A 12425-nucleotide genomic window follows, 5' to 3' on the forward strand; every position below is an offset into this window, starting at 1 on the left:
CCAACAGTGTATTTAGAATAAACAAAATATAAAAAGCTTTTTATGGTTCTGATGATGGAAGGTAAATAAACAAAAACCTTGTACAATCCCCTGCCACGCTGAATACCAATGTAAGACATAGTTCCTCTTTTTTCGGCAAGCTACCCAAAGTATGCTTTCTGCAACCTTGGGAAATAAATAGATGAAACACCAGACCAATAATAGTTTAACTTGTGTACATATCGCTTTTAATTCACGGAAAAGATAAAACGGACAGAGTCTGTGAACGAAAGTAACCAACAATGCAACATCAAATAACTCAGTTGTATTTAGTAGGGTAAGTTACGTTATGCTTTACAATTACGCTGCGAAACGACGAGTCCATTTGATGCAGACCCTATAAGGTTGTATTCGTATTTCCAAAAGATATTTGAAATAAACTGAAAAAAAGCCGTTCTTTTAAGCTGAACACACAAGGGAAGCTGCTGAACACACAAGAGTTTGAGTTATGTACAAAAACCTTTCATTTGAAACACACAATAAGACCTAAAAAGCACAAAAATCTATAAAACCATAGTATTAAGACCAACGAAATAATAAAGCCAAATACGCAGTAATATCCACGACAGAACAGAAATAATTACTTAACCGTCTGAATACATATACCTGTCGCAATAAGTCCTAAAATGATCGAAATAAGGCCAAAGCGCCAAAATAACGCCTGAAACTGTAGGTTGAGGGTATGGGACGACCAAGGTGCATGGGTCTGGCATCGGCCGTTTTAATGTCGAAGATGGGGCGCCCTAGTTTAAATGGCGCCGTTAGGACGCCGCTGGTTTGCACCGGATATTTGGGCCCTGTTTGGGTTTATTGGTGGGTAATGGATGGGGTTAGAAAAAAAATTTGGGTTGTAATTATTAGGGGAGTTGGTGATGTACTTAGGGGTGGGGTTGGGTAAAAACTTGTATACGCCTGATTCTTTCAGTGTATGTCTTATTCCGACGGATTTAGGACTTATTCCGATTTGGTCCGTATTACGACTATTAAGGTATTAGTCCTATTTTGGCTTATTCAGAACTGTGTTTTATTCAAACGTTAATGTTGTTCTTATTTCGGTCTTATGGCTGGAGTCCATTTTAATTTATAAAAAAACTATGTTGGCAATATTCATTGGGAAAAGTGATAGCAGCAATTAATTATTATCGGGAAGTGATTAGAGTAATAGATCACGTATTTTAATTCTGACGATAAAAATATACAACATATTTACAAGACCATGCTCTACCAACTATAAATGTTGAACACATATTTACATGGCATAATAATGTCCAAATCGATTCTAAATATCGATAAACGACAAACTCAATAAAACTAAATGTTTAACGAAATATATAGTCTTGTCCTTCAAATAAAATAATCGAAATTAGACACTGATTTTCATACTTTGGAGCATAATGGTTGGAGGTTGTAGTAAGACGTAATAAGAATATCAAAGCCCATACAAAAGTAGGTATCATTTTAGACATAGCTATGTTGAAAATGAATAAAGAGTTGTTCGAAAGTCCAAAATGATACCTACTTCTGTATGGGCTTTGATATTCTTATTACGATTTTGATAGCACTATATCAGTGAAATATTTCTATCTTCTACATGTTATAAATGATAACTCAGGTGTAGTGCCAGAATATAGTTGAAAAACAGATTCAGCCAAACCAGTCTCTCCGTTTCTAAATGACGTAATCAAAGTTGATGTCATGGTGCGATGCCTCTCTTCTTACGTGCACATTCACGCGGTCCTTGAGGAAGTTGTTGATGAGGGCGACAAGCGAGCTGGCGATTGTGAGATAAAAGCTGGAGCCAAAAGTATTCCCGCGTATGTCCTCAGCAGTGAAAGCGAGCATTCCAGCAACAGCGGCGTCCGACACTCCTATGGTTGGGATAGGCCATTGAAATAATATTTAATTTAAAATAGGTTCCTCTGGCATATATTTCTTTAACCAACGTTTCGGCTTACTATCCGGCAAGCCTTCATCAGGGACTAACACACAAAGCCAACAGGTCGCAAAGTAAAATCACGTAAGCCGAAACGTTGATTAAAGAAATATATGCCAGAGGAACCTATTTTAAGTATACTATGCCTGGTAGCAACAGCATATTTATTCATTAAAATAATGTTTGAGTTTTTTGTGACGGTAATCACGAAGTCGCTCGGTTATCCTAATTTTGACCATTATATTTTTTTTTAAGCGTGACAAAGCTAGAAAAAGGTAGCGGTTACATCCCAACTAATATTTTTGTTTAGCGTAAATTAGGGCTGCGTCTGCAGAAAGGTCATGGGCAGTTTGCTTCGCAAATTCTAATGTATTCGGCTCGTATTTAACCTATTGAAAAACATACAAAAAAAAGAAATATTGTTTCGAGACAGCAAGATGCATGACGTCACTTCTTGTTGAATTTTTCGACCGTTTGATGCTTCCTGGCGGGCCATGGATATTTTCAACTTTTAAAGTAATTCGCGTTTTCACTAAATTTAATCTATATATAGTTTAATCGTTGAATCACTTTAATTGTGTAATGGTGTTTAGTACATGAAAGCCCATATCTCTTTTAAACGCATAAGCGTAGCATATCAGCATTTAAATGTTATAATATCAGGCCGTTTACTGCGTCTGCGTAGTGCGCTTTTCTGCGTTGTCAGCTGCTGTAGACAACTTCAGGTGAATAACTCTCCTCAGAACTATTCCAATTCGCAAATCACCTGACGAGAAATTGGCTCTGGCGAAGCTTGCTAGCTCCACGCTGATCTGAATCCAACATTTCTCGCACGAATTATCCGAACAGCACTTAAAGCACACTTGGACGGCGTAGAAGAACGTGAATAGAGCTGAGATGGTCGATAATAAGGCGAAGCCAAATACAGCTACCAAGCCTAAAAAAGTAACTTTACATAAGTTGTATTTTAATTCTCATTTTGAAAAATCATAAGCGGAGTATAAGCAAAGCTATAGTGATTCCTATTTTGGGACAAGCTTGGTTCAGATTAATTAGCTGCAATTCGTGAAACTGGAAAACTGTCCATGAAAGACCTTCAGAATTTAATTGGTATAATCTTAAAAGTTATATCGTAATACTCTAAAACCCGTATGGTAAATATGGTCTTAAACTAAATCAAAACAGCGGTAATGTTTAAATCCAATTTCGTGCTGAAAGCGGCATTTTACCGAGTTTTGTTCTGCTCTCACGGGATATTGTATTTGTGTTTTATAGAATGTTTATTGCATGAACGCATGTTCCGACGTAGATCCTACACCATTTCGTATTATCAAGTATTTATATTTTATAAGCTTGAACTGCGTAATGTTTAAAGACAAATAAGTTTGTCAGCTACACTAAATAAAGCGATTTTCCCGCCATTCGCTCGAATGATTTGTTGCCATGACCTTGTAATTAATTTAAAACCAAATTTGTTGGTTTTCAAGCTGAACAAAAGTATGTGAGGAAGTGAAATTCATTTCTGTCCTTGTGTGAGGTATGACTATTTTCGGTTAACCAAGTAAGAAATGTCTCTTTTTGTCACTGGTTGGTCACCAACTAAACCATAGACTATTTTTTACTTGCCTTCCCTGTTGCTGCCATCGAAAAAACCATTGATAAACCCGTGGAAAAGCCCGATCTGAACTTGGACGTAAGAAGCTTGGGTGGAGGCTGTAAGATTTAACAAGTCACTTGGGTCTTGTGCGTAGACAGCCGCGTCCGAACTTTTAAAAGAAAAGTGTGCGAAAAAAAAATATAATGGTTAGTTGGGTTACTTGTTTAAGTAAGCCTCATCAGCATAGATTGTTTTGCATAGCAACAAGCAAAGTGGTTCGAAATCAAACTGGGTGCGCCTATACCTGGAATAATTTATCACTATTTATCACTGGGCATTTGGAAAAAATATGCAATGTGCCTATACGTCACAAATTGAAACAGTATAGGTTCAACACTTTGAAAAGAGTCTACTGTAAGTCTGTAATACATTTGTTTCTAAACGAGCCAATACAGTTCAAATAAACCGGCGTTCGTTAAAAACGCATCCACAAATATGCGGTTCTATTCGTCGGTAAAGGGCTATTATTTTGTTTTTTGCCCGGTAAGAACACGCCAATACTTACGCGGTGATGTTGCCGACGATATATTGTGGCATCGCAAGAGCGACACAGTTCATGACGAGCTGCGCTAATGCCAGGACCGGAAGGAGCACCATTTGCAATTTCACGTTTCCCCAGCAAACTTCGTTGTTTTCGTCAGCCATCTTTCAGGTAAACTATGCAGAAATTTCAGGTGAACTATGCAGAATGTTAATACACCTGAAACCTTAAGAGTTTTGTAAACGTTCGTGTTGACAATAGAGTTGGGGACGGTTTGCACAATTGCCTGCCTTTGTAAATTGACAGAAAACTTCGAACTTTGTTAAATTGATTTTAAATTAAGAGATTTTAAGATGTTTGTGGTAGCTTTGTTGATAGAAAGTTGTATTGATACGTGAAACAGGTATATGCATTTAAAGTTGATTATTATAAATGCTCATGATTGTCAACCGAATAAATCTAACTTAAAATGCTATCAGAAACCATGTATGCCACACATATATCAGTGAACTTCGATTTTTGCCTTTATCACTTTGTATAGTTACGTGTACGTTTACTGTAATAGTTGGGTAGACTAAGCACTGATCTGAAATTGAGCTTGGCAATGAATTGCAAATCCAAAAAGATCGAGTATATCGACATCATCTAGTATCATCTTTAGTTAATCTAAGTTCGTAGACGGAACGTCTTAATTAGGATGATGGCAATCTACGCGACTTTTATCGCTTTTTAATTCACTAAGTGCAATAACATTTGACTTTTGCAACGATAGAAACTAGCTCTGTTCGGCAAATCTAATTGGAAGACTACTATGGTGGCCCATGACTGCCATCCTGTTTTTTTTCAATTTAACAAAAAAAAAAAATAATTTAAAAAAAAAAAAAATTATTATAAAAAAAAAAAAAAAAAAAAAAAAATTATTAAAAAAAAAAAAATAAATAAAAAAAAAAAAAAATTATTGAAAATTTCGACGTGGCCCAGGACTGCCATTCCCATATAAAACGCATTACGGTCGGACCATCACTGCCAATCATAGAATACCTTCTATTGTGTGCTGTTAAGTTCCAAGCCAGCGCAGGGAGGTTTGCCACTTAAGTCTTTTAGGCCTTCTGGTGGGATTCACCAAAGGGAAGTTGGCAGAGTAAACAAGATATCGATTAGAAATTTTTACACATTACTCAAAGCAACCTAACTTAGCCAGCAATCAGACTTTTAAAAAAAAAATACATAAAAATATTCATATTTATGAATATTAATATTCAGTAATATTCGGCCCTTAAATTAAAATGTGCCCTAAGTGACTTACATAGGGTAATAGCTACGAGTCTACTCTTCAAAATGAGATAAGACTCGACCGCCAATTATTCGGAGATAAGTTATTATTATTCCTTCAAAAATTCATAAACGACGATAATTTCAAATCGGGCAAAAATGCAAAAATCCCATAACTCGAGAAATAAAGAAGATTTTCAGTCAAAATTTTTACACATCACTCAAAGCAACCTAACTTAGCCAGCAATCAAGCTTTTTTTTAAAAAAAATAACAATTATATATTTATGAAAATTAATATTCAGTAATATTCGGCCCCAAAATTAAAATGTGCCCTAAGTGACTTACATAGGGTGATAGCTACGAGTCTACTCTTCAAAATGAGATATGACTCGACCACCAATTATTCGGGGATAAGTTATTAATATTCCTTCAAAAATTCATAAAGGTCGAAAGTTTCAAATTTTGTTAAAACGTTTATAGGCTGCATCACTTAAGCATCCTGGCCGATCTTTCAATCAGGCTTTATCAAAACCTTGACAAGTTGTTATCAGGTTTAAGTTGGTTTTGCGCGGTCAACTTGTCAAGGTTTTGATAAAGCCTGATTGAAAGATCGGCCAGGTTGCAGCCTATAAACGTTTTGACAAAATTTGAAACTTTCGACGTTTATGAATTTTTGAAGGAATATTAATAACTTATCCCCGAATAATTGGCGGTCGAGTCTTATCTCATTTTGAAGAGTAGACTCGTAGCTATCACCCTATGTAAGTCACTTAGGGCACATTTTAATTTAAGGGCCGAATATTACTGAATATTAATATTCATAAATATGAATATTTTTATGTTTTTTTTTTAAAAAAGTCTGATTGCTGGCTAAGTTAGGTTGCTTTGAGTAATGTGTAAAAATTTCTAATCGATATCTTGTTTACTCTGCCAACTTCCCTTTGGTGAATCCCACCAGAAGGCCTAAAAGACTAAGTGGCAAACCTCCCTGCGCTGGCTTGGAACTTAACAGCCCACAATAGAAGGTATTCTATGATTGGCAGTGATGGTCCGACCGTAATGCGTTTTATATGGGAATGGCAGTCCTGGGCCACGTCGAAATTTTCAATAATTTTTTTTTTTTTATTTATTTTTTTTTTTAATAATTTTTTTTTTTTTTTAATAATTTTTTTTTTTTTTTTTTTTATAATAATTTTTTTTTTTTTTTAATAATTTTTTTTTTTTTTTTTTTTTTATAATAATTTTTTTTTTTTTTTTTTTTTTTTTTTTAATAATTTTTTTTTTTTTTTCATTTTTTTTTTTTAATTTTTTTTTTTTTAAATTATTTTTTTTTTTTTGATAAATTGAAAAAAACAGGATGGCAGTCATGGGCCACCATAGACTACCCATGTAACCTATGCACGTGTGTTATACACTGACTACGGTTAGCAAAAGTACCCCAACACATTTTTTTAATGAACCACTCCTCAAGCATTATATACCACGCCTCAGGTTATCTGCTTTAACCTATGCTATTTCCTGTTTTGTTGGGCGAGGCTGGAAAATTCCATTTCTTTTATCCAGTTCCTCTTTTCATGCTTCGTTAAAATTCAAGCGAGGTACACAATGCCACCCACGATAGGGGTCTGGTTGTTACAGTATATTTTGTGGGGAAAAACAACTACATGACAAAGCTAAGTTCGGGGCTTCGCTACCGGCCAAGGTGGCAAATATTCTAAACGCAAGACCCACAAAGGCCTGCATGGTTGAAACTGTTTTGCTTTCGCAAAAAGGCACTAAAAAATATTACTTTCACGTCAATATCAGCTAACATTTTTGTTATTTTAATCACTGACGTTAACAAACACGAAAATTCGCCTTAAAGGGTTAACCAATTTTTTGATTTTGTTTAGCGCATTAAAATTTTAAGGTATTTAAAGTTGATTATTATGCTAAATGCTCATGACTGTCAACCGAATAAATCTAAAAGTAATTTACCCTAGAGTTTCAACTCTACACTCTTTTGTTATTATGGTATACTAATTGTAACATAAAGTTATATGCCCGATGCGTAAGTTTGTCTTCGGCAAGAGTTTAAAAACTTATAAGGCTCTCAGAAACCATGTATGCCAAACATATATCAGTGAATGAATATATCAGTGAATCGCCGTTTGGCATTTAACAGCCAAAATATTGAGGATGGAAAGTCGGATCCATGTGGAAAATAGGCTTTGTGTGGCAATTATGGAAAATATAAAATTTCAATGGTTAACACTTCCAAATGTAAAAAACAGTATTTAGACCAAACAAAAACTAAATTTCCGACCAGATGGACTGCACATAGAAACCACTGGAAAAAGTTTGACATTTCAGGTAATAACGACTAAGCTGCCCTCCTACGACGTTACGCCAAACATCACAGTAATGTACTGGAAAAAAACCTCCAATACACGAATGTTACAATGTAACATTTGTTGCACAACCCGAAATGGCACAGCTGGATTTTCACGAGGATATTTGGTTAAATAAAATAGGAGCTACCATCAATATTCAGCATATTATAACACCTACTATTAAATAATCCTTAACCTCTCGTTTTTATCTCTTTTTATTGGCCTACTTTTTGCGCGACCTCATAATTTCTTTGCGATTTCTTGGCGGTGTTTTGCTTCAGGCATTGCGATTCCCTTTTATTATAGCTGTTATTCTTTTGCAATTTTAACTTCACTATTGGTTTACACCTGGACTGTACTGTATTGTAATTCTGTTATTGCTATTTTAGACTTGCAAATAGTTTTATATTCATATATAACTTCGGTGTTTTTTGGCAAATTCCATTTCTTTCTCTAGTTCCACTTTTTGTGCTTTGTTGAAATTCAAGCGAGGTACACAATGGCACCCACGATAGGGGTCTTGGCGGGGGTTGTAACAGTATAATTTGAGGGTAAAACAACTACATGACAAAGCTAAGGCCTATAAGGCTGCGTTACCGGCGATGGTGACAAATATTCTAAACGCAAGACCCACAAACGCCTCTGTTGGTTTCATGATTGTGGAACACTTTAAAGAAGAAGAGCGGTCTATGACAGATTAATATTCTATGTGTGCGCGAAAAGTTTAACCAATTTTGGGATTTTGTTTAGCGCATTAAAAAATATGTTTTACCAAATTTACCGCTAGTCTTAAATAACTATAAAACAAACAAATGTCGTACTTCATTTAATATGATACTTGTAGTCTATCTTTTTGTGGTCGATAGGCGGCTTACTGTTAAACCTGAAAAAATTGTAAAAACGTAGATTAAAATTAATAATTCTAGACGTCGCTGAAGTATGCGATAAGCTGTGACGCGCCGGAGTCATCCGGTGCAGTACTGCGCCGTCGGACAACGGGCGTTTATCAGTTATTGCGTATAGCTACAACGACGAGTAAATTGCTGGATACCATGTACAATTTTTACTGCTCAGTATATAAGATGGCTAACGCACTCTCGTTTTAATTATTAACCCTGATAAGGTCAGCTGGTATCTGCTGCCGAAACGTCGGTTTATACTTCGTTTACACCAGAAGAGCGATTTATATTTATTGATATGTTGCCTGGTGGAGCTAACTCTATTTAAAAGCGAAAATCGTTTGCTTTGCTGTTTCCTGCTATTTGTGATTTGCTATCATTTAGCCACCTACGCATCCGAGTGCGCAACTTCGTTGAAAAGGGAGACAGGTATATCCTGTTATTTCTGACTAACAGCACTATGTAGGCGACATAGTTGGATCCTCGTATGTCACAGTGCCATGCCATTTCTGCCAAATAATCTACATCTACATATGGCCATTCTATTGCAAGGATTTAACAAGATAAATGTCGGCTTTTTGTGCTTTGCGTGATTTGCGTGTACTTGAACTTTTGTAGGTCAAACAGTTGTTCGGTCAATGGCTTTTTTTATAACTTTTTTGCCCAAATGATCTTAAAAATGTATATACCTACCGCTACCAAAGCGCGAATAACTGTTTGCCAAATGTGCCACGTCGCCCTCTGTACTAAAGCTTTCACGCTTAGATAACTGCTTGGCGCCCTTTCCTAAATTAACGTAACTCTTCCTATGACTGTAGGACAAAAAATGATATTGGACTGGCTACACAAGTATTTCAAGATTGTTCTTTTCTAATCGGTCTAAAAGTTATTAACTTCTTTACTTTGCAGGTGTGTTGCACTAATCGTCGGATGAGAAAAAATAAACTTTAACTACTGGATATGAATCAGTTTTGATATTTATATGTTTCGCGTGAAACTTGTTTCTCATTGTTTGTATTGGTTATTACTGGTTCGCAAAAGTAATATAGATTCAAATACACTGTAACGTAATCGCGGAACCATGTAACGTGCTCTGGGAAAGACGCTTGTCGGATTTTCCGTTATTCGCAAATGATTCATTTTTATATAAAGCAAGTCATCGATCCGATAGGAAGCGATCATTAGTCGGGTGACTTTATTTTAAAAGCATCAGTAGACTCGATTTGCTCGGAAATAATAGGCGGAAAATGTATTTCGACAGTCACGGCGATATTATACGTTCTTAATGAAAATTAAAAACATATGAAATGCACACAAATTTTTATTGTTCAAAATATTAGTAGTTAAAATACAAAAAATATCCTCTAAATTGGACAGTGGACGTGATTTGTCTTAGAAGCGAGACAAAACCCATGAAACAAAGCACTATTGCATTCACTCAATGAAACGTAGTCCAAAACTCACAGGCAAAATACCCAATACCAGTTGCATATTTTTTTGTATTGATTTGGCTGTTTCGTAATTGAGATTTCTCAGCTGCATATATTTTGTTGTCAATAAGAACGTGTAAAATGTTTAACCTTTATTTAGTGTAATACTGAAACGCACATCCACACTCTAAAGAGTGAAGATTTGCGTAGACTTATTTTGACAAGCTGTTTATCCTAAATAACAGCGGATGAACAAAGCACCGACCACACATAAACATTGACAATTGACATATTTAAACAAGATGTTCTACAAGTCCGCTTGAAGTTGCTCCAATTCCTCGTAACAGTTGCATTTTCCCTTAGCTTGCAAGTACTTCCAGTCTTACATATCGAAAATCGTTGGCATATTCGCTCATTTGCGCTTCCGAACAAATGTGAACAATGTTATAATAATCAAATCCTGTTATTTATGATATTATTCGATTGTATGTATTCTTTGGCACTCAGAGTATATGCTAACTTTGCTGGAGTACGTCCTGTCCATTTGCGATAGATTCCTTGCTTTTATTCTCCTGTGCGTCAAAACAAATACAGACTTATCCAGCCCTGGTTACATTGTAGGTAAACGACAACTAGTTTGGGTTTGGTGTTTGTTGTATGTTAAGCTGGATTGCAGAAAGCATAAATTTGGTAGTTGCCGTAAAACTAGGAACTTTACCTTACATTGGTGTTCAGCGTGGCAGGAGCATTCAAGGTTTTTTATTTATTTAACTTACATCAACAGAATCCTAAAAAAGCAATGTCTTGCTGGTTCGGCTTTTCACTAGAACCAGCAATTTACTATGAGCAACAGTAAGCAATTCAGTAACAAGCAAAAACAAACTATTTGGCACCCTTTACTGCATCTAAATCGAAATGAACGATGTTCTTATGCCTAAATGCCCTAATAAGCTATGAAAAAGCGTATAGGCCTACATAATTTTATTAGGTTTTTTACGATTTTTTTTGTTGGTATCTTTTGACAGTTTTATTGTAGTTATAGGCACCAAAGAGGAAATGTTTTTTCTTTTCAATTTTAGCAGTGGTTTAATAACAGCTCCGAAAATGCGTTATCAGTTTCTCACTATTAGGGCTTCCAAAAAACAATAATATAAATTTTACAGCATAATATTGGAAGTGAGGGGGCATAAGGCAAAATTACGTCATTGAAATACGGGTATGACTGATTATTATGCTGTAATAATTCCTTGAACTATCCTGGTACAGCATCATACAGTCAGTTTTTTATAAGGTATAAAAGAGAAACAAATTTAGCTAAAAATAGCTATCAGCCACCTTATTCGAATGATTTATTTAAAGTTGTTGTCGTCATATACTTGCAAGGGCGAGACGATTGGCCTTTACTTTTTGTTAAACTTTTATTTGGGGTTTTGATGTTTCAGCATCCAGTTGACAATATTAAATGTGTTTTTAACTTTTCTAGTTAGTAATAAGTTCGTCTTATAAATATCTCAAATATGCTTTTCGTCGGTGTACCGAAAATAGCAAAACCGCCAAACCAGGAACTGCTTTGTATCATTGTTGATCGGCCCCAGAATGTATAATGTTTTTTATTAGCCTTCGAGTAGCAGAGACGTAAATTAACAGAAACGTTTTCGTTTATTTTTAGATAAAACCAACTTATTTATATGTTGAATGCCGTTTGCGTTACCACCTCTTTATTAAACCAATTTGGCACAAGAATGCACACTGCGTTTGTATTTATTTTTCTTTAGAGTGTGAGCTACTTGTTTTTTTTATAGGACTGCGGTTCATAGAACAATAGCCAGACGTTCTCTAGCATAATATTTGCAAAGCTTTTTCAGGAAGCCACCAAGCTACTGTTTTATGGATGATTGCGATAATGTACAGGATACAGATTGACCGACACAATGTAACCCCGTTTTTTTACAACGATGGGTATAAGTTGACTGAATAAAATTCAATACCTAAAGCGTAGTTTGCGATGTTTCGGTAAAGAATGTAAGGCGTACATCAAAGTTTGCTGTAAATCTGGAAATGCTATTTTTAAATAAGAATTCAGTTTTTCAAACAGTTACTGTGTTTGGTAAACTGTGATTAAACTTCCATCAGTAGCGATTTGCATTAAGTTTTAGAATATTAAGTACGCACCGTTCACAGTGTTTAATATTAAGTAAAAATCCTGAATGCAATGCAGGGCCATTTTTGTTATAATTTATGTTTTTCAGGAAAACTTTTAACGCTCGTCGTGACAAACCAACAGGTTATAGAAATTTATCGCTAGGAATATGCATGCAATAGCAAAGCACTATTTTGTTTT

The 12425-nt window shown here is 35.3% G+C and overlaps 1 protein-coding gene across 2 annotated transcripts; it reads right to left on the reverse strand.

Moving 5' to 3' along the window:
• Positions 1–220: 220 nt before the first annotated feature.
• On the reverse strand, positions 221–8638 carry LOC146161396 (uncharacterized). Of its 2 annotated transcripts, none has more exons than XM_083385471.1 (5): positions 8577–8638; positions 4135–4286; positions 3599–3738; positions 2739–2909; positions 221–1907 (listed from the first exon to the last, which is right to left on the reverse strand). In XM_083385471.1, the coding sequence occupies exons 2-5, from the start codon at positions 4272–4274 to the stop codon at positions 1708–1710; spliced, it is 651 nt and encodes a 216-aa protein (XP_083241597.1). In that variant the 5' UTR covers positions 4275–4286; positions 8577–8638; the 3' UTR covers positions 221–1707. The 2 variants fall into 2 exon arrangements, with proteins under 2 accessions (XP_083241597.1, XP_083241598.1); XM_083385472.1 differs by lacking the exon at positions 8577–8638 and adding an exon at positions 5152–5178.
• Positions 8639–12425: the final 3787 nt, after the last annotated feature.

The sequence above is a fragment of the Ascidiella aspersa genome, chromosome 3 (assembly GCF_963924565.1).
Source record: "Ascidiella aspersa chromosome 3, kaAscAspe10.2, whole genome shotgun sequence".
Classification (NCBI taxonomy): domain Eukaryota; kingdom Metazoa; phylum Chordata; class Ascidiacea; order Phlebobranchia; family Ascidiidae; genus Ascidiella; species Ascidiella aspersa.